The 22,761-nt window shown below is 38.0% G+C and overlaps 1 protein-coding gene and 1 long non-coding RNA gene across 5 annotated transcripts; one reads left to right on the forward strand and one right to left on the reverse strand.

The window, feature by feature from the left end:
• The first annotated feature begins 254 nt into the window (after positions 1-254).
• On the forward strand, positions 255-22,753 carry LOC131798503 (NLR family CARD domain-containing protein 4-like). Of its 4 annotated transcripts, none has more exons than XR_010716909.1 (10): positions 255-368; positions 975-1,029; positions 11,368-11,428; positions 12,698-13,390; positions 14,532-14,717; positions 15,634-15,702; positions 16,298-16,366; positions 16,832-19,203; positions 20,506-20,687; positions 21,655-21,730. XR_010716909.1 is itself a non-coding variant. In XM_066163384.1 (10 exons), the coding sequence occupies exons 5-10, from the start codon at positions 12,727-12,729 to the stop codon at positions 21,850-21,852; spliced, it is 3,558 nt and encodes a 1,185-aa protein (XP_066019481.1). In that variant the 5' UTR covers positions 255-368; positions 975-1,029; positions 10,269-10,350; positions 11,368-11,428; positions 12,698-12,726; the 3' UTR covers positions 21,853-22,753. The 4 variants fall into 4 exon arrangements, 3 of the variants coding, with proteins under 3 accessions (XP_066019481.1, XP_066019480.1, XP_066019483.1); XM_066163384.1 differs by lacking the exon at positions 20,506-20,687 and adding an exon at positions 10,269-10,350 and having other exon boundaries at positions 21,655-22,753; XM_066163383.1 differs by lacking the exon at positions 20,506-20,687 and having other exon boundaries at positions 21,655-22,753.
• LOC136279496 (uncharacterized) lies at positions 4,950-7,783 on the reverse strand. Its single transcript, XR_010716911.1, has 3 exons — positions 7,580-7,783; positions 7,413-7,498; positions 4,950-7,153 (listed from the first exon to the last, which is right to left on the reverse strand). It is a non-coding gene; the product is annotated as an uncharacterized lncRNA (long non-coding RNA).
• Positions 22,754-22,761: the final 8 nt, after the last annotated feature.

Below are 22,761 nucleotides of genomic sequence, written 5' to 3' on the forward strand. Positions count from 1 at the left end.
CCTTGCAAGTCAGCTGCATGCAGTTAAAAGAAAAAAGTTTAGAAAAGAAGCATTTAATAATTCCGGCTTCGACAGAACTTAGATGTCTTGGTTTTTGTCCTAAATTGTTTGTGAGAATAAAGGCATAAAAAAAAACCCAGGCATGATCGCGTGACTCTCGCATTTTCCCGAAGGCGTTCGTTATTAGCGTTATGCAAATATCCCTCTAGATGTTTAAAAATAACACGTGAATTAAAGTTGTAAACGGTGGTTGCGTTTTGAAGTGTTGACGAACTTCTCGATGGTAGCTCAACTGGACAGTGCTTTGCTTTTCAGCTTGGAAGACATCTTGCTGAACACCCAAGACGGATTAGGATCTCGTGCAAACGGTAGGTTGACATCCCGAGGTTTTGTTGGTCTTCAATCTTCCACTGATTCATTTTCTGCCTGATGAATCTTAGATGTAGTCAAATAAAGTCTCTGTTGTGAACGTTAATTAGTGCTGTTAATCAAGATTACATTCAAACTAACTTCAAGATACATTTTGAAGAACCTTGATGCAGTGATGTCCCAATCTCACTAATCGATCACAATTCTTGTTAGGTAACTTTCGATTCAACCCACTTGTGCAATAATTGACTAAAGGGGGTAAGTTTCTAAAGAAACTGTGGTGCTGCGTCAGTGGGAGAGTATATCAGGGTAATTAAGTGTTATCACTCAACTGAGTTGATAACGTAAATTGGCCATCGTAAAGAGTTTAAAGGCTGACGCTTCGAGCGTTAGCCCTGAATCGCTCTTACGAAAGGTAACGCTCAAAACTGCAGCCTTTAAACTCTTTACGGTGGCCAATCTACGTGTTATCAACTCAGTTGATAACACTAAATTACCCTGTGAAATAATTGGCTTGCCATAATACATGTATGAATAAATGGTGGGTGGAATGTTAATAATTATTTGATGGTAGCTAAGACCCACGATGCCCTTAACACTTTCAGCTTTGAAAATATCTTGCTGAACATTAACAATACGGATCAGGATCTCGGGCAAACGGTAAGTTAACATCCTAAGATTTTGTTGGTCTTCTTGGCACACATATGAGTTGAGTGCATTTGAATTCCAGAAAATATGACGAAACTTCCGCTTCATCAAAGAACGATTCAAGTCATGCTTGTTATTCTAACAAGGAAAAACTACTTCTGTCTTTGGGCTCAGTTGAGAGGAAATTTTTTCAGTATCCACCACAAGCTGCAGCAAATTATATTCTATCCCCACAAGTTTGTCTTAAGATCAAAATATTTCATTGCAGCATACAAATTTGATAACAGAGCAAGTTAAGTTTGCTTGGTAATTAATCTTGAACATGTTTCGCTTTGAATCACCTCTTTAACAAAGACGATAGAATGAAAATATATAAACAAGATAGATTAGAGACAAAGTTAAATCAAGACTCTGACCATTACTATCGATCATATCTTCAGAAATTAAGTTCTGTCCATCAAATCTCTTGATGTTTATTTGGACCTTGATAAAGAAGTCGCCGAATGGCCCCGCTCTTTGATATTTTTCAAGTCATGTTTACGAATGGAATTTCAAATCTCTTATTCTTATCTGAGGAAATCGGAGGCTGAGTTGGCTTCTTGGCTGTCTTAGGTCATTATTGTTAAAAACAGTTGCCCTGATCGAGTTTCAGTGCTAATTTTATCTACTTGTCTAAAGCTGAGGAATGCGCAAAACTCCCTCCATTTTAACTCAGGTGCAGAAAATCTTTTCGTTCAGAAGGAAAAAATAATCCCTTAAATGTTCAGCATTCATTTATGGAAAGCAAGCACATTTAAGAATCAGATAGCTATTACACTAATATGTTTTCAGCCTGATAAATGCTAGATGTGACCCATTGTGGTCAAATAAAGTCACTGTTGTAAACGTTAATTGGTGCTGTTAATCAGATAAGGGTAAACACAGGAAACTTGGCGCTCAAGCTGATGGGTTTAGAAAGGCCCATTTTTACCCTTGATGCAACGTGCGCCGCGACCCAATTTCCTGTAACACGAAATTCCCAGATTACTGAAAACCTTCTAAAGTCGTCTTTCTCAAGAGCCATCCTGGACATTTAGTCAACTGTTTTACAGTAAATAAATTCGCTGTTCGTCGTTTTACGGTTTCCTCGCAGTATTTTGAATTTTGTCCTATGGAAGCAGAATAAAATTTTTTTTTTAAGTGTCACACTTCGTACACTGTGAACAGAGTCGGCGAAGAGGACAACGTTCGAATTTTTTCACTTTCTAGAAGCGCTTGGGGATTCTAAATAGAGATAAAGTATTTCCCAATAGACGTTGGTATTTTTCAAAGAGAAATATAGAAAAATGTCAGACTGCCGGACGTTTAGTTATTCGAAGACCCTGTCCTGTAGTGTCTAAGTGTCACGCTTGGATCTCTTTGTACTCTGTGTACAGGGTCGGCGAAACGGACAACGTCCGAATTTTTTCACTTTCTAGAAGCACTTGAGGATTGTAAATGAAGGTAGAATATTTTCCAAGGAAAAATTGGAATATTTCAAAGAGAAATATGGAGTTATTTGAGGACCGTGTACAGCCTATACAGGGTTAACGAGAAACATCAAGTTCGAAATTTTAGGCTGCCTGGAAGCGCTTAAGGATTGTAAATAAAGGTAGAACATTTTGGTATAGATATTTTTTGGATTTCGAAGACAAATATGGAAAAATATCAGACTGCCGGACGTTTAATTATTTAAAGACCGTGTCCAGCTGCCGCACGTTTAGTCACTTCACTGCAGGAAAGTCAGCGGCACTGACAGTTTGCGTTACAATTCTTATTTGCTGCTTTGCATGGACAACAACCTCGACCACTCTTTCGAGCGCAAGCTCATCTCAACGGGCAGGAAACTTCAATTGACCCTTGGTCCTATTTAACAAGGGTGACAAACTTCAATAAAAAAAATCAATGTAGGAATGAAAACGTGGTGGATCAACATTTTCATCTTCCTCGGAATGCTCACAAGGATTTTCGTCTTCCTCTTTAACCATGGCCAGAAATCCGTGACAGCATGGCCGCCACGCACGCGCATCGATGTCGAACTCGGTCTTAGGTTACAAACGAGTCGCAAAATCACTACAAGGAAAACAGTGCGCTTTCAGCTAACCTTCTTTTAATAATTGCTCCTGTGTTACAACCGCCAGAGGAGACAAGTTCTTCCAGATCGCAAAATAAAGTGGATTATATGTACAACCTTTCGCTGCGTGATCTGTGTGCATTTGCATGTGTTAAAGCGGTTCCCGAAGCAATTTTTGTTGGACGTAGAAATCCTCGCACTCCGCCATACATTTTCTTAATAACTGTCCGAAGGTAGCATAAATTGTCGAAAATCAACCCACTTCACGGGTTCACAGGAATGTTCTTCCAGATCGAACTGGTTTGTTCACATGCTAAACTTCATTTATAGTGCAAAAATAGGAGCCATTGAAGCCACTAAATCGGTTCCAAACTTGGTGGAAAAACGGCCCAAATACTGCTAAATAGTTCTCAATGTGACGCCATTTTTAAAACCCAAGAAAAATTTCGGGAAAACGCCATGTTTTTAGTCGACCGTCAACCGTAGTTTCTGGCCCCTTCGTCCTCCATCTTGAATCCCAAAATGCTTTACTTGACCTATGTAACCGTGCCTTTAATAAATTGTGCAATGGCGTTACACAATATCCGAAAATTTGCAAGTAAAATGAGCGACGAATTTAGTCAATGTTGCTCGCGTTTTAAGGATGCAATCAAATTCACTCAACCGGAATTAAGATATGAGGCGAGGGAAAAAGAGAAAAGAGTGCTTTTTACTTTGGAAATTCCTTATCCTCTTTTTAGAGAATGGCATAAAACTGTTCAAGAACGAAACGTTCTGTCGCGTGACACTTCCGGTCAAGATTTGTCAAGCGGATGTGAAGAGATAGAGGCAAATTCTCCTTCTACAAGCGCAGCAGAAAACTCACCCACGGCAAAAAGGTTCAGCTACATAGATTTGGTGGAAAAGTGCACATTCGGGCAATGCTTTGCCTTTAGCGATGATGAAAATATACGAGATGGAATCGATGAAGCTTTGTTAAATATTGCTTATAAAATTTCATTAGATTACAAAAAAACTAAGGGCAGGGCAAGAAAAGAGTTGGATAATCGAGTCCGAAAGTTTCATGTTATGGAGGGTCAAACAAAACCTGTACATGAACTCTATCAAGAAATTGAAAACATACAAAATGAGCTACAAGATTGGAAAAAGGCCTATGAAGATTTAGAGTTGGAGAAGGAAAGAATCTATGAGGAAATGGTGCTGGCAGTGAACCAAAAGGAAAATGAAACCCAAGTTTTGCAGAAAACAAACAAAGAGCTTGAAGATTATATTGCATCATTGGAAAATTCTGTGGGAGTTAGTTCATACCAGGGAAAACCTCTTTCAACTGTGAAAAATAAGTTCAGGACCTTGAAAACTTTTATTTCACGAGCCGAAGCTGCTCTCTGGTTCTGCTCTTCCTTTGGTGTTGAACTAGTTGGGTTAACTGTCAAAGAATCAGACAGTGATGTGGTTCACAACATAACAAGTAAACCCAACTGTCAAGATTTACCCACTCAAGCAGGAGAAAGAAAGTATAGTACCTTGTCCACACATGAAAAAGAGAATGTTGAAAAAATCCTTTTCTTACTGGACAAATTTTGTGTGGGGGATTCATTTTACCATGAAATTTCCATGATCACTGATAGTCTACCAAGGTCCTACTTGGTCAAACAATGCCGTGATCAACTGAACAAAATGAGCAAAATTGAACCTCTAAATGCTAAGTTTGAAGGGGCCAAAGTAACTTCCGCTGAAACAGTGTTTAAAATACATATCTCTGATTTCCTGAAGCAAAACAGTGACTTTGACCCCATCAATGATAAAATCAAAATCAAAATCAATGGTGATGGTGCCAGAATGACAAGAAATTCAAATTTTATTTTACTTTCATTTTCCATTCTGCAAACAGAGGAGTCCGTAATGTCTGCAAAAGGAAACAGAACTCTTGGCATAGTCAATGGAACCGAGAGTTACCACACAATAAAAGAGTCATTCCAGAGTTTATTCAATGAGGTAAATGACTTGACTGCCAAAGGTAAAATGAATGTGGATGGCCAAGAGATTCAAACTGAATTATATCTTGGTGGTGATTATAAATTTATTTTACTGATGCTTGGACTGAAGGGGGCAACATCTAATTATGCTTGTGCCTGGTGTAAAACACACAAAAATGATCGCTGGAGAATCAACAATGACTATACAAGTTATAACACTCCCCCCTTAGCAAGAACACTGAAAGAAATGTTTGAAATGTCTAAAAAATCCAGAGATAATTACTGTTGTGATAAACAACCTATACTAAATATACCACTGGATCGTATAGTGGTAGACAAGCTGCACTTAATGCTGAGAATCACAGATATTTTGATTGGAAATCTAGTGCAGGAGTGCCTTGACTGGGATAAAGATGATGACTTAGACCATAAAAAGGGGGCAGCAACAGGATTACACCTAAAAAGCCTTATTAGGGTAATCAAATCTTGTGGTGTTTCTTTTGATGTGTGGGAACAAAGAAATGCAGATGGGAAAGGTAGCGGGAAACATGACTGGACAAGTCTCCTTGGAAAAGACAAAAAGATCCTTTTAGCTGACCTTCCCAGTAAGCTACATAGCATTCTCCACCCAGAAACAGCATCAACTGTGGTTGCAGTCTGGACAGAGTTTGCAGAAATTTACAAAGTTGTCAATGACTGGAACCCTGAGAAGGACCCCACAGAATTTTTCATGAAAGCCAAAGAGTGGATTTCTCTTTTTGTCAGTCTAAATGGCAAAAGAGAAGGCTATGAGAAAGCCAGAGTTACCCCATACATGCACATTATGGTAGCACACATTCCCAAGTTCTTTGAGCTCCACCACTCAGTCAAAATATTTACAGGGCAAGGAGTTGAAAAGAACAATGATGTAGCACGTGCAATAATTCTGAGAAAGTCCAACAAGTGGGATTCTGCAGGAGATGTTCTGCGACAAGAGCAACGTCAGTGGGAGCTTAAAGAACACGAGCGGGAAGTACGCAATTACATGAAGCGCAAGGAGAGCTACTGGGATGTTGAAATTAAAGAAAACCGAAAAAAGGCACGAGTAAATTTAAGTCAAGATCCTCTCCAGCAATCTATTGAAGCTCAAAATGAACATCCCCTCCCTGAGTCCACTACCACTGACACTAGCTGTTCTCATATGACAGTGAAGCAATTGAAAGAAGAATTAAAGAAGAGAAATGCGAGAGGATTCAGCAACAAAACCAAGGCTGAACTAATTAAACAACTGGAGGAAATTTGTCAATGAGAAAATATGGAATATTTAGTATTCTGGGAGCATGAAATGGCTTTAGTTACTCTAAGGGGGGACTCCCTTACACATTCAAAATTATATAAACAAACTCACATGAAAAGCTACATGACAAGCAAAGAGTGCAGTGAAAACACATCAACTCAACAAAATTATAATTAAATTTGTAAATAAAAGCAATTTCAAGCAAATTCATACTGCGGATTAAGCCTAGGGTTATTAGATAGGGGCCATGTATATTTTGTACATTCAACTCACTTGTTGGTCATATTCTTATCAGCTTTTGTGTTCAGGTGGAACCCCTTACAGTCCCTAAAGCCATTACAGTTAATTTCAATTTCACTTTCTGTTTATAATATCTATGATTGAATAGTTACAGGTTGGCGACTGAAATCAATTGATAGTTTCTCAATTAACATTCTCTGATCTTCTTGAATTTTCCCATTTATAATAGAATATGTTTTTGGTGATTTTGCTAAAAACAATCTAATTTTAAATGGATATTTAACCCTTACCCCATCCCCATTACAATCAATAACCCTATCCCAGTTTTCTGGTAAATCACATTTTTTAAAATCATCCTTATCTAACAAAGTATACCCCTTCTCCCTTCCCTCCCTTCCTTTACCATAAAACAAAAAACGAAAACAATCATGATCAAAGTCCAAAATAGCATTAGACCTTGATTTACTCCTTAATTTAAAGAGGACTGATAATCTCAGATTATCAACGTTTCGAGTTAGCCTCTCTTTATCAACAATTGGCTTGTCATAAGTTCTGTAAGAAAAATAATGAAAATGGAAACATAAGAGGGGTTGTCTATGAACAAGTAATACTCAAAGCAATGCAAAGGCAGAAGAAAAAGAAAAGCAGCAATCACTGCGTGTATTATTGGTGAAAAAAAATTAGTTAAGTATAAAACTTTCTATGAATGAGCTTATACGAGTGCATCTCTCTTGTTAATTCCGTATTTCAGCATGTTCAATTGTAATGGTAATTTAAGTACAGTTTGAAAAAATGATACAACAATAAATACCTAATAAGATCGGTAGTCAAGTTATCTTCATCTTCCCAACTATTATGAAACGCGCTGTATCCCTTCCATTTCACCAAATATTGAACCTGAAGATTTTAATTATAAAACTTTAGCATGTAAGAAAATTAATGACATACATCGTAGACCAGGGCAAATTGTGAACTCACCGTTCCATGTGATGTCCTCCTCGAGATTAACCTTTCCACGGCAAAATAATCAGAAGAAACATTAGCTTTCCTTTTTCTACTTTTTTTTTCATCCCAAAGAAGGTCCGCAGAAGAAACATTGTGTAATTGAAGAAATAAACCGCGGCTATTCTTGCTCGAATCCCTTACGCCGCTCGCCATAATTTGCTGTATGTAATCTGATGCAAGAACGCATGCGTAGTAGGAATTTTTTTGGATACACGAGCCCCCGTTTCAAACCGCTGACTGTCACAGATTTCTGGCCATGAACAGCCGATCCACACTTTAGTCTGCAACATAATGAAAACTGTCGGTCGACTGTTTGCCGTCTGTCGGCCAACAGTCGGCCGACTTTTGGCCAACTGTCGGCCAACAATTGGCCGACCGTCGGTTGACAGTTGGTCGACCATCGGCCGACAGACGGCCAACAGTCGACCGACAGTTTTATTATTATGTTGCAGACTAAAGTGTGGATCGGCTGTTGTTAAAGAGGAACACGAAAATCCTTGCGAGCATTCCGAGGAAGATGAAAGAGTGATTGAATTTGATTCAAATCACTCTAACGAAGGGCTAACGCTCGAAACGTCAGCTTTTTTACTCTTTACGGTGGCTAATTTACGTTTTCAACCCAGTTGTTAACACTAAATTACCTGCAGTTCCCAAAAGATACCGTCAGCCGTCTGTCGGCCAACTGTCGGCTATTGTTCACTTTTACCGGAAACTTGGTGCGCAAGCTGATTGGTTTTTAATCATAATTAGTAGTAGTATCCTTAATATTTCTTATACAAATACGGAAATAAGATATGTGTAAATAGTAACTGTCTTAAGAAATACATTGAAAGGATGCATTCTGGCATTATTCGAGGGGTTGGGGGTGGGGAGGCTTGAAGGTAAAATGAAGAGTCTTTAAAATTAGCTGTAAAATACTGTTAATAACACTTTATTCAATGATCAAGATATTACATGTATGTTTACCATACAATACTCATAATTAGTCATTTTGCTTTTACTTTTACTTAGGAAAGTAGATTAACCACTCGATCGAGTAATAGGAAGTGGTAATGTTATGAAACGCAATATACTACAACTGCAACTCCAGCTGATCAACCAAACTCACATTTCATGAGTTCCATAGCTGAGGACAAAACATACCAAAGTTGTCAATTATTGGTTTAAACTGGCAGTGCATGGATCAAAAATATAAGATGACTTTCTTAAACCCCTTAGTTATAGACTGCTATATTTGTAAACTCATTTTGCTCTGATGATCACATTAGATTAAAAATTTAAGCGCATTTGTGACCTCCATGCACCTTGATGGACAATAGCAAAGAACTGACAGAGATTCAAGCTATTGAACAAAATTTTGAGAAAAGTAGACTGAGAGTGAGGTGTGCAACCTGTACAAAACTTTGGAGCCTGATAGATCCTTAATAAAGTGTGATTCTGGCCTGATTACCATTCATAGAGTCAGATATCCACATGCCAAAAGCCAGACAAAAAATTGTTCAACTCTCAGCTAATGAGTGGGACTAAATGTTACCACACTCTTGTCTGGGACATGGCATGCTGAGAAAGGCTAACAGGAGCAAGGCATTCTTTAAAGATTTTAAGGCAGCTGATAATCCTACCAGTCAACATTTTAATTCAAACATAGAAAACAGCCATTGCTATCGCTTAGTGCCATGAAATCCAACTGTCGTTTTGAAAGTTTGGTGCCTGAGGTGGTGCTGTTTGTAGATATGTAAATTGCTTCAAATATTTGCTTCTTCATTCATTGTTTACATGAAATGTGGTTTTCAAGGATTCAAAGTCTAAAAGTAAGAATGTTAGCATGCCTTTACTTTGACCGAATAAATGTTTGATAAGGAAGATAAAATTTGTGACCTAACATACAGGCCGAAAGAAAGTGGAATTTTTAAGCAATTACTACATCACTAATTATTTTTGTGCTGTCTGGCTATTATGCCTGGCTTGTGTCAGGCTCCTTCTCCTGTTATGAACGATTTTTCATGTCCAGCTTGTGTCAGGCTGAATTACTGCTCTTGTCAGCCTGAGTGTCAGGCTAATGTCTGGCTCATGTCAGGCTGGTTTCCTGTTGTGTACAATTATTTTTTGATTGGCTCTAATGCCCGGCTGATTACCGCTCATTTTCTGCTGTGTCAGGTTCTTGTTAGGCTCTTTACTGCTCTGTCCAGTTGGGCTCTTGTCCGGTTGATGTTAGGCCTATGTCTAGTTCAAATGTCTGGCTGTATCCGGGCTCTTGAATGGCCAGACATTTCCCCATAAACATAATCTTGCAACAAGATATAAACACAACTTTAGGCCGATGTAGCTCCAATATTTCCCATAAGAAAACCAGAAATCTGCAGCAACAAAAGACTGTGCTGGAAGTTAAATAAGTGATCAGAATTAACCTATACCCTTTTGTTTTTTAAAACGAAGGTTTAAATATCATTTCAATATGTTTTGAGTGTTAGAGGTTATGGTTTCACAGAAAAGTAAGGTAAAGAATAAGCTTGAAATACAAGTGTACAAGATCCGCAAAACAACAGCTTTGCACTTATCTTATTATAGAATTATTTATAATAACGTAGCCAGTATTCACTAAGCTCAGCTCTGCAATACTCATTTTGTGAGCTAAAAAATTGAAATTTTTTTTTCTTAGCAGAATTAACCAGGCTGGCAGGGATCACTGCTGTAATTGAGCTCATCATACTAAAAGTGTACTTAAAAGAAGTATTTTTTCACAAGTAGGTCGGATTTTCTGTTATCAATTTTTATAAAACTAATGAAAGGAACGGAACATGCATTAAACTATTACATGTATATTTAATATAACTTCAAACAAAGAATTTCATTGTATCAAAATAATGTGATTGCGTAAATTTGTAAATATCATTTGGAGATACAATTGAGACCAATCATGATGATGCAGATGATGATGACTGATGTTAAGCTTGACATCCTTTTGGAAAAACTTGAAGATACACAAATTTTGGCAAGCTCCTTTAAAGTGATTCCTCAGTAAAAAAAAGTTATCAAACAATTTTTTTATACTTTCCTTAAATGTTCTCTACTAATGTCTGTTTTGAAAAATACTATAAAAAAGATAGGTCACTGTGTTTGTTTCGGAGATGTAATGGGCCAAACCTGCCCCATTTATGCCTGTACTGGCATTAATCTCACGCATCATTTCACTGGTTCATGGTACATTTTTGCTGCAGCTGGAAGCAAGGGTTTTTAAAGCAACACTTGAAGAAAAATTGATAGGTAGAAAGTCTTAAGCATATCAAACAATTTGATATGTAATCTGTGGGAAAATCACTTAAATTTAAACAACATATGGGCTCGAATGGTTTCTAGAGTCATTCCTTTCAAGGTCATAATTTGAACCCTCAATTAAGTAACAGGCTTCCTGCATGCTTTTAGTTTTATTTTTTTCCCTCCAAAGAAGGTTTTTTTTATAATTTCCCCAATTTAAAGGGGATAAATTGTACAACAAAATTATGCAAAAAAAAATATAGGTCACAATGCTTGTTCAAGAGCTAAAGACCATTGTACCTCTTCACCTGGTCCATGGATTGAAAAATTATACCATGTTCTTGGAATGCACCCATGCTCATTCCCCCAATTACTTTATTTTTAGGTGCATTACGGGATTTGCAGTGCAAAACTGAGGAATAACCTTAATATGACATCTTAGGGATTAACTGAGGCATATTTTTCTGTGCTGAACGGTCTGTTAATAAAAATAATTTCATTTCCAGCAGATATAAAGAGAGCAGGATGATCAGTTCCTCAATGTGGAAATAGATTTTACCAACATAGGTGAGTTTTATGCGTTTGCATATGAGCTGAGGTGAATACCACGATTATGAGTTCCTAAGTTTGAATTCATACATATGTGTGGGCCTGTAGTTTATTGTTCAGTCTGTAGTGTATTGTTTGGTCTGTAGTGTATTGTTTGGTCTGTAGAGTATCGTTTCGTCTGTAGTGTATTGTTTGGTCTGTAGGTGATTTAATTCACAAGTTAGGAGTTACGGTACTTCAAAAAGCCATTTTTCATTTAGGATCTGATTTTCTCTGGTTTCATCAACACCAGACCAGTAACAGTTTATAAACCTCACACTGTGGTTTTGCATGCTGGTGACATCTGCATTTAAAAAATTTTACACATCTGAGGGAAAAATAATGGCTAGAATACTTGCTCTTTGAAATCTGAACTGTGGTTTATAGTCAAATAATAACAAACACTTTGTATCGGTAGATATAGAAATATGGAGCATACTTGATGATGATGGTGATGATGATGAAGTATTTATTGGAAAACTTCAGACTCAACAGAAGTCAGTCTTTACTGTCCAAATTATGAATAAAAGGGACAATTTAATATATAAAACAAGATATAGAAAGAGATAAAAAAGAATAATCAAAGATAACAAAATATGATCACAAGTTTACGAAGACATTTGTTCATAGACAAGTTTTTGTGTATTTCATTTCTTCTCTGGGGGAGTTGGAATTCATGTCCCCTTTTCCTTAGTATTCTTGTCCGTTTTAGCAGCAACAGTTCTTGAGGAAGACGGTTTTTCGCGGTGGTGATTTTGTTAAACAGAGGTTAATCTTTCTCTTCAATCAAGGTCCATATCTTGAAGTCAGCCTGGGTGATATCTTTCCATATTAGTAGGCTTGTTTGCAGAAGTTGTCAATTCCACCCAAATACTTCTGACGAGCTGATCCCCAGACTTCTAGGCTACATGCAAATAAGGATAAGATGAGGGAGTCGAATAACTTGTTGAGTTGATCTTGAGAATAGCTGTAAAACTTGCAAACCCTCAAAATATACAGCCAAGTGCTTGCTAAGTTGGTTATTAGGTTGTCAACCAGCAGCAAGGGTTTTCTTGAAATATAATACCAAGCAACTAAAGCCAGCTCTTACATTTAATGCCAGGTACTGGATGGGGTTTAGGCTTGGTAGTCTTACTGTATAGCAGCATTTCCCACGGCTACACTTTTATCACCTTTCAGATATGTGACATGCCTATAAGCATGTGTTCATCTTTGAATTATTTTCTGATTTCGTTTGTTCACTTCTAGGAAAACTTTGAACACAGATCCAGTTTGTTATGATGGCAGGACCTAGTAATGACAAGTGCGGCAGCTCAGTGGTTTGCAGTAATGATCCTCCACCTCTGAGTATTACACTGAAGAAGAAAAAAGATCTGCCAAAGAAGTTGAAACATTGGAGCATAGACCATCTTCCAGTTGACATTCTGCTTTTGACTGTGGAAGACTGCGAGCTCTTGGCTTGTTATCATTACCTGAGAAATCCATTTAAAAGCTATGAAAAATCCATAGGAAATGTGTACTTTGGAAAGATGGGTGAAGATGAAGATGGGTCGGTGAAGGTTGCCATAGTGAGGTGTTTTAATGAATCTTCAGATCCTGGAGGTTCTCAAACTACTGCTAAACATGCTGTCACACTCCTGAAACCCAAGGCTACCTTTTTGGTTGGTTTCTGTTACAGTTTGAATCCTAATAAAGCCCAGCTAGGAGATGTGGTGATATCTTCAAAGCTTACAACAGATTTTAACAAAACCCCAGTGAGTAGGGATGTTGGTAAACTTGTCAAAAGTGCAGCTGATGGATGGGAGACACCATTAGCAAACCCAGAAGCACGAGAAGTCAATGTATGTGATGGAGAGATTTTGAGTTGCTCTGATCTGATTGATGCTGAACAGCAGTGTCAATTACACCCTGGGACAATTGCAGCTGAAATGGAAGGAAAAGGTGAGAATTACTCTCAGGGTTACTCTTGCTTCACATCTGTGACCACTGTGCAGAAAAATTGTTTTGCCATAACAGGGATTACATGTATTCCTCATCATCAATGTGACTTCATGTTACCAGGATCACTCACACAAAGCTGGCCATACGCAATTACATAGTCAAAATAGTCCATTAACCCTTTGTAAACTCTTTTTCATGTGTGTGCTTTGGGCCTAAAAACTGATTGGCACAAGTGAAATTAGTTGGAATGATCATGTTACACTGCACCCCCAAATTCATGTTCTCAAGCTTTACCTCTAAGCTACAGGGTCAGAGGGGAGCCTTTGGTCGTAAGGCTGTAAGGCTAGGTTTCTGAGGGAGGAGAGAAAATAAGGAGTTTTTTTGTATGGGGAGTGGTCACCTTAAGTGTACAATAGTAATTATTATTATGGCGTACCCTCCTCTTTGATGTTCTTAAGCTTAACCTCTGAACTACAGGTGGCTTCTGGTTGCTAAACTATTAAGCTAGGAGGAGGGGAGGTACTTCACACTGTTTTCGTTGGGGGAGTGGTAACCTCAAGTGTACAATTGTAATGATTATTACAGCATACCCTCCACTTTGATTTTCCTAAGCTTTACCTCTGAACTACAGGAGGCCTCTGGTTACTAAACTATTAAGCCAGGAGGAGGGGAGGTATTTGACAGTGTTTTTGTAGGGGTAGTGATCAGCACAGTTGTATAATGGTAATGTGTATTACAGTGTACCCTCCAACTTATTATTTTGAAGCCTTACCTCTGAACCATTCAAAGCCTCTGGTTGTTGGTCTATTAGGCCAGGCTCTTGTTGGAAGCAGAGTATTCTGTCAATACTTTTTGTTGAAGGAAACTCTTTCTTGAATTCCAAATCCTTACTCTTTGATATAGTGCTTCTGACCAAAAGGGTACTTTGCCCTACTCATTACACTCACTAGGAAGAGTGCTGCTAATTTACATACCTGCAGAAAAACACGTCTCTTAAAGATTTCCAGCAGCAAAGAACAAACTAAAAGAGTGATAAAAACGAAGCCTCTTTGTTCAAGTCAATCGTAATTATCTCCCTTCAATATCATTGTTTAAATCCATTTCAATTTTTGTTGCTTTTTTTTTCATTTTTTTGCCTTAGGCCTTTTTGCAGCAGCTCATGACATGAAGATAGAGTGGCTTATCGTTAAAGGTGTTTGTGGTTTTGTACATGACGTTGCATCTACAAGTGATTCGTGGAAGACTTTTGCTTGTGTTATGGCAGCTTCTGTTGTATCCAACATGTTGAGTAACTCTCTTGTGTTTGGAGACTGGCCTCATTACGGAGGTACGTGTACATTTTTGTGAAAGCTTTGGTTGTGTCTTCCAAGAGATCTTGTAACTTGCTTGTTTTCCTCGGTATAGAATATCGTTATGTGCTGATGAGAACATGAAGACCAACAGTGGAATCAAATATTTATCAAAAAACTGATAAAAATGCATACACATTCTTTGTTTTTCAATCGCATTGCTTTAAAAAAAAACTGAGATATGTACAAATTCACTTTAATTCCAATTTTGAGGTGATGGATAACGTTCTAAAATTCCAGATTAGAGGGGGTTAACCCTCTCCACCCTAACATCAGTATACATACCTAACATTCAGTATACATATTCTACTGTTCCCTATACATTCCCTAAGGTGCTGATGAGAAGAATTTGTTTCATAATCCAGAACTTCTCTAGTTGGTGACCATTTCCTTTATTTCCATTACCTGAATGTTTGAGAAATTAGATGCAAGTCACTCTTAAGGGTTTAAGGGTTGATAAGAAATTACCCACTTTTTTGCGTCTTCGTTGTATTTCATTAGTCTTAAATTAAATCTTTTATCTTTGTCTTAGATTAGGAACGCTTATCAACTACCCCCTCCCCCTTGGCCTCCTAATTATTGTTTTCGTGTCCAGACTCTTGTGCGCAGTAAGATGAACCTAAATTTTCTTTGTTTACTTTTCTACGAAATACCTCACTGTTACTGACAGGGTTAAAACTTTGTTGAGATCTAAATCTTAGTTTTTATTCCTTCCCAATGAATTTAAATTCTTGAAGTCCATCATTTTCTCTTTTCTCATTTATTCCGTGATCAGGCTCACAAGAGATTTTCATCTTCAATTAGCACTTATTACGACTCCTGCTTGTTACCTATTTCACAAATTTAGTGAGTTTTAATTCTCGTTACAGTTTGACTTTCCTTTCCCTTTTGCAGACATTTCAACAGCAGAAGAGAATTGTAAAAGTGGTGATTCTTCAAGAAATAAACGTAGAAGGCTAGCAGGTATTATAATTATGAAGTGAAGAAATTTCATATTAAACTTTTGTTTTAATAACTCATATTATACTTATAGTGGTAGAGTGTCCGAGCGCAGAATCCGAAGGTGTTGGGTTCTATTCCTGGTGAGGACTCAAAACTTTTCCTTTTTTTCACGCTCGTGACAAGACAGTAACACTTCTTTCCTTTCCCTTTTCTTATACCAATTTGTTCAAGAAACAGTACTGCGCAAAAATTTTAAGAAATAAAAATACAAGAATTTTTTTTATGTTATTTTGGCTGCTTCATTTCCCAACATTGTTGATCCATGATGAAATAAATGCTGGAAATTTAATCTTCCCTGCGATTTAAGAAGAGTTAAAACCAAAAGGAAAAATTAAAGAACAGAGTGTGGGTGTGTTTTTTGCAGGGGGGGGTGGGGGGTGGGTGGCGGCGGCAGGGATTAATTATTTTAATCCTTTCATGCCAAGGAAACTGTGCTTGAGTTCGTGTGATGTTAAAAACTTGGCATCGTGTGCATATTCATCCCTTCAGTATCATATCTGTCAGTGTATTTTTAATTAATTCACATAACAGTATAAATTTGTTTTCTCTTTTGCAGACATTTCAACAGGAGAGGAGGCTTGCAAAAGTGGTGATCCTCCAGAAAATAAACGTAGAAGGCTAGCAGGTATTGTAATTATCAAGTGAAGAAATTTCATATAAAGCTTACGTTTTAATAACTTACATTATACTTAGAGTAATGAAGTGTCTGAGCGCAGAATCCAAAGGTCTGAGGTTCTATTCCTGGGGAGGACTCGATTTTTTTTGTCCAACACTTGCGACAAGACAGTAAAACATATTTCATTATTCCTTTATAATGACAATTCGTTATCCTTGTCCTGGTTTACTTCAGCTGCTTCAATGCCGAAAAATGATCAATCATAAAATAAAAATAAGATATTGTTTTGGAGCTTCTTCCCTCGCACTTAACTCAGACTTTGCGCTCGCCCCACCCTTTCCTCCGTTTGACTGAAAAGCGCAAAAAAATTGCGTCTGTTCTGCAGGCAAGGGTTCGTGTGGTTTTGAAAACTTGGCGTTGTATGCTTACTCATCCCAGCAATAAAAGTTCATGTTTCTTTTCTCTATTTTTCAGAACCGTTGAATGTTGAGAAGTGCCAAGAGAAGCTAAAATCTTATTGTGACACCTTCAGTAAGGTGAAAATCGTTCCATGGGACGAAAGCTCTTCCATTGAAATTAATGAGATCTACACACCTTTGAATTGGGTAAGAGATCACAGGAAGCCCAGCGGAGTGACAAAAGAGGAACTCGAAGACTACACCGACATGTTCAAGGGAAAACCAACACGAATGCTTGTTTATGGTCGGCCAGGAATTGGCAAGACTACGTTTTGTAAGAAGGCTGCATATGATTGGTCGAAAGCCTTAAGAGAAATCCTAATGAACTTTTGCATTTTGCTTCTGATTAAGTTGAGAGATGTGTGTGACGTGGAGAACATCCGCGACGTTTTACGTGCGTCTAAATTGCTGGCCAGTGATGGTCCAATCTCAGTTGATAGTCTCTATGATTACATAATTAACAATCAAGATAAAGTGCTTCTTATTTTGGATGGCTACGATGAGTACAGCTGTGCAAAAGAACACTCACCCATCCTTGCAATTTGGAATGGTGAGCAACTAAGAGATTGTCACGTTATTGTCACCACGCGTCAACTTAAATGTGACGAGTTAAGAGGCCCCAGCCACGTTCAGTTAGAAATTCAAGGTTTCAAAAGCTGGGAACGAAAAAGAACCTATGCGAGAAAATTTTTGGCAAGTGAGCAAGATCGTGACGAGTTCATGTTGTACTTGGAAGAAAAAGATCTCGGTGATATGGCAGAAATACCTCTCCTCCTGCTGATGCTGTGTATTTTGTGGAAAGAGAAACATCACGAAGGACTGCCAAAATTACGGGCCCACATATTCACACAATTCATTCAAACCATGCTAGATCACAAAGGCGAAATTCAACAGCCTATGCCATTTCAGAAAGTGACCTCCACAGAAGCCAGAGAAGACCTGAGTAATCTTGGAAAGGTTGCCTTTGAAGCACTTCTGCAAGACCGTCTTTACGTACGCTGCAGCGAACTCCCCAGCAATATTTCAAGAAGTTTTCAAAAATTAAGTGAAGTTGGGCTTTTCCAGATTGTCAATGTCACGAGTCTCAATCCTGAAAAAGGGGCCTATTTCATTCACAAATCCATACAGGAGTTCCTTGCAGCCTGGCACATTAAAGAGGAAGTATTGTCTATTAAGGGAGAAAGTACGCCTAGCCTTTCCAAAGTTGAATCATTTGAAAAGATCGTGAAGATGAGTGAAGCTCTGAAATTTGCCTGTGAGCTGTCAACAGAAGCTGCGTGTGCAGTTTTCCGTCATGTAGGGTCTGTTGGAAGAAAGGAATCTTTGTCGGAATGTGATTTCATTGATCTGCTTCAGCAGTGTGAATGGCAGTTGTCTCAAGATCAGGAACATTGTCTAAAGCTTATCTCGCATAGCTATATTTGTTGTTCAGCCGAGAAGAGGCGAGATCTCTGTTCGATGTTTCCCTCTTACACTGGAGGTGTTTTGTCTCTTGATTCTAACCAGCTGAACATTACTGCAAATGAACATTTGTTGAAATCTGCTGTGATACCCGACTTTATCTTTTTCCCTCGCGACAAAGGGGATTCAGAGAAAAGCTATCGAGACTTGATCACTGTAGCGGAGGACACAAATGCTGTTTTTTTTAGCTGTTCGGGCGAAAAGAAAGCCGCGGATTTGCTGAAAACGTTTCCGCGTCGTCCTTCGAAAGAGTTCCTCTTGAAGAGAGAGAGCAAAATTATCCTTTATGTTTATCGAATACAGAAAGAAGGTTCTTACTCTTTTCCGACTGAAATGCTGCGAGAGCTCATTTCATCAACGACAGAGTCTACTCAGGTGAAGCGTGTTGGCGATCCTTTGAATGAACAGGACAACGAAACAGCTTCGTGTTTGACTAAAAACACTGATAGCACCACTGGTTCGACTCCAAACAGCCTTTCCTGTATGAAGATCATTGACATTGTCGGCTTAGAGAGGCAAGAGATGAGGATGCTGGCTGATTGTTTACCATTTTGCACTTGTCTGCGATGGATAGTTATTGTTGGTGAACCGTGTGAAATCTTTGATGCTCAGTTAACAGAGACCATGGTGTCTCGTATCATCTTCACAGACAGACTTTCTACATTAATTCTTAATAATATCAACTTAAAAGCCAGACCTACCGCAGCCATCGCCAGATCTCTGCACCAGGCTCCCAGCCTGCACATTCTCAACTTGTCACAAAACCCTCTTGGTGAAGGAGTAAGAGTTCTCGCTCGACATCTTAGCTGTGTGCCTCGCCTGATTACGCTGACGCTTGCTGGTGTTAAAATGACAAGGCAACAGATGGATGATTTGAGTGCAGCTTTACGACAGCGTACCTTCCCCTTTTTGGTGACACGCTACCACGTAAGTTTCGTGATCTTAGTTTGCATATGTAGTCATTATTCATGGATGTTCTGTTCAATTACCCGTGGTGTTGTTTGAAGAATTTTTACGCCCTTGGTTCGCGGAGCAAGTGCGATATTTCGTCTGCTTTTATAGAACAAGAGTAAAGTTTATCTCATAAAAAGTCACCACCAGTCAGTTCAAATCAGTTTGATTTTAACTGTTTATTCTTTCATGAGACGTGTGAATACCACGGTGTGTAGGTATATTTTTATTTCGCTGTTTACATCGCAGTCGCTTTGTTGTCTGCATTTATTTAGAATACCTTGCACTAGTTTCTTGGCGTTTAAAATCACTTTGCCCGTTAATCCGCTAAAAAATAAGATCACAGAATTGAAAAGACTGTTCACGATGAAAATAAGACATTTTTCAGTTTGCTTCCTTTTGCCGTATGCTTTTTATTTGTCAGTCAGTAAAGGACTAGGTGTGCAGAAATTTTCTTCCTACTTGAATTTTTAACACGATGGAACTTTCAGTATTGATGATAACTACTTTACATTAGCTAGCGTTCATTGAGTTTTGAAAGGATGCGAAAGTAAGAGAGGGAAAGAGGGAATCCAAAGGGAAGCAAACATTGTGGCTTTATGATGATTTAATGATTTCAAATAAAAGGTTTTACATTCCTAATTACTGAAAAGGCTTACATACTTCAGAACATTTTAGAGTCATGCACTCTATGTCGCTACCATTTAATCTGTTAAACTTGGAGGAAGTAATTTTTTCAGCTAAGATGAGAACCCATATAAGTTTGTTTACGTTTGAGGAAGTCTGAAGTCTGTTTTTGAGTCAGTCTTAAACAATATTATTTTGTGTATTTATAGTAGAAACACAGAAAATGGATATACTCCATCCCTAATTTCATGCCTTCAACCTTGATAAATCTATTTCTTCTATAATTGGGGGCCGGAAAAAGGAGAAAACAAAATGAAACCAAAGTAAATGCGTTACAACTCTGTGCACGTGAATGTGAGGACGGCGACTTGTTTTCAGATGTTAATGACAGCACATTAATGTCAGTGTTTGGAAGAGATCAAGGAGCTACTCTCTACACTTGTCTTAAGATTTAGGAAATCTGCTAGTGCTGGTTTTCAGTTTTTTGTATATTCGTTTAGCTATTTTTTTCCCTTCGGAAAGTGGTCTTGATTTCCATGAGAGAAACAGAAATTAAGGGAGCAAACATTTGCTTGTACTTTCCATGAGGTGAGCATCTGTCTGTATGAAATGATTTGAGACCTTATTTTTTTCACTTTGTTTTATTAACAGTTCTCAAGAGTTGTTAAATAATGTCATACTTAAAAGCTGAAGCTTCTCTCTGATGGAGGAAAAGTTAAATTTCAAAGGAAATTTGGGGTGTTTCTGGATGCCCTGAGAAAAAAATTTTTATACTTAAGTATTCCCTCAGAAAGAGCTTCTGGAAGAGTATTTGGGAGATTTGTAGAGGGAAGGTTAGTATAAATCTGTAATTTTTATTTGATTGATTAACTCAGTGGTTCAGTATTTAATTTAGATTTTGAAAAAATGCTATGAAAGCACCACAGAATTTTTCCCCTTAAACTTCCTTTTACACAGATTTTCCTTTTCTCCCTCCTAGCAAGAAGTTACCAGAACGTTGTCGATTAGAAAAGAAATGAGTGAGGGCTTACTTGAAAAGCAGTAGAGAAAGTATGCTACAGCTGTGAGAGAGATATTGGTTCAAATTTCACAGGCAGAAATTCTCTAATGTCAATGCTGTGCAGTTACTTTGATCAAACATGTTTTCATCAGGCTCTATCCGGAGAACTTCTTGTTAATTAGCCTTTGTAAAAACAACAATGAAGGTTACATCCATCTGAATAAAGTTCACCCTAACTAGGTTATGTCTTTACATTTTTTATATGAACTTACTAAGTAGACTGCTATGCTGATGAGCTGCTGAATTACAAAATGTTGCCACATTTGAAATGCGCAAAAATAATGTCCACTTACCATGCAGTTTCCTCAGTTTGGAAAATGAGTACTAGCTGGGGACGGGCCTTTAAGTAAATATTCATAACCTTTAAAGAGGAGACATCAGCAGTTCCTTGTTCTCACATAAACTACTGAACCTTTGCCTTAAAAAGTTACCATGTAGAAGGTGGTCACTCAGATGTTATGTATATTTCTTGAACACTTCAGCTTAATTCCCTAGTAGCATAATCAGTATGGGCCCCAGCATGGATGTAATTGGACGATATCTAACTTTTGATGAGCCTTGTGATGTTAGCTTACATGGAACATTCCTTAATGGAAAAAGTTGTTTTAAATTGACATGGTCAAACATACTCATAGCATAATTTCTCGTCGTATAAAATGTAACCAGGGTAAACAAGTTGGAGTTCAGTTGTACGTTGTTTGACAAGATAATGTTGATTGTTGATTTGTGATTTATCTCAGGATCTCGACGGGAAAGTCAAACCTGAAGAAGAATGGTCAACAGATGAATCAGAAGATGAGTCAGATCCTGGGTCAGATCCTGGGTCAGATTCTGGGTCAGATCCTGGGTCAGATCCTGGGTCAGATCCTGGGTCAGATCCTGGGTCAGTTACCGACTCAAGTGACGAGGAGGAGCCTGGGGCCTACCTGCAAATGTAACTGACCAGGACTGGCTCAGTAGACCACCTGAAACTAAGGAAACTTACTATTGGTCAGAACTGGCTGGTCAGACCAGTCCATCCATTGATAGAATTCCTTCAAATATGTTCAGTTAAAGAAGTCAATACCTAAGCTGTAGTCATTGTTTTGAACGAAATTTGAAAACAAGTGTAGGAAACCTGATTAAACAAAGCACATTTCAAGATGATTGGTTGGTACGGTAGGTTTCTGACCAATGGTGAGAGACTTTAGTGATCTGATCAAATGAACAAACAATCAACGGTTGGATGAAAGATAAGGAAATATATTTTTAGAATCACTTAGCTTAGGTAAATTTGTACCTTCACTAACATGGTAACTCCCTTCCACAACGTCACTAAGAACATGTGGGATGTTTCTCTGGAGTCAGAGTGCCTCATCCTTGAAATCGATTGTTGGATTTGTAGGTTATTTTTTGATGTCCAATATTATTGGTTGTGGTTTTGTTTTTACTGCTTTGAGCTTCAAAATTTGGTTTTCTTGTTATCAAGGTAGAGACTGAGGTATTTTTGGCATTTTTTAGTTTGCTAGGCTTGGTTATGTGCTGCCTTGGCAATTAGTAAATTCATGAGGCTGACTGTCATTTCTTTTGATGCAAATGTAAGAAGTCCTCAATTAGGCCATTCGTCATAAAATAATAGATATTTCAATGTGGCAAAACCTTAACTACAGATTGAAGTCTTCACTAAAAGCAACACAACGGTGTGAATATCAGTTTCTTGATTTAGGATCAATATTTTTCTCATTTTCATAGCATTCAACATGCTGTAAATGAACTTAGCTGTTTGTTAGTTAGGGACACCCTTCTGCCTGCCTAAATTTCTAAACATTCCATTTGAGATTAATATAAATAATACATTGTGGTTGACA

Source organism: Pocillopora verrucosa, chromosome 3, assembly GCF_036669915.1.
Source record: "Pocillopora verrucosa isolate sample1 chromosome 3, ASM3666991v2, whole genome shotgun sequence".
Taxonomy (NCBI): Eukaryota; Metazoa; Cnidaria; class Anthozoa; order Scleractinia; family Pocilloporidae; genus Pocillopora; species Pocillopora verrucosa.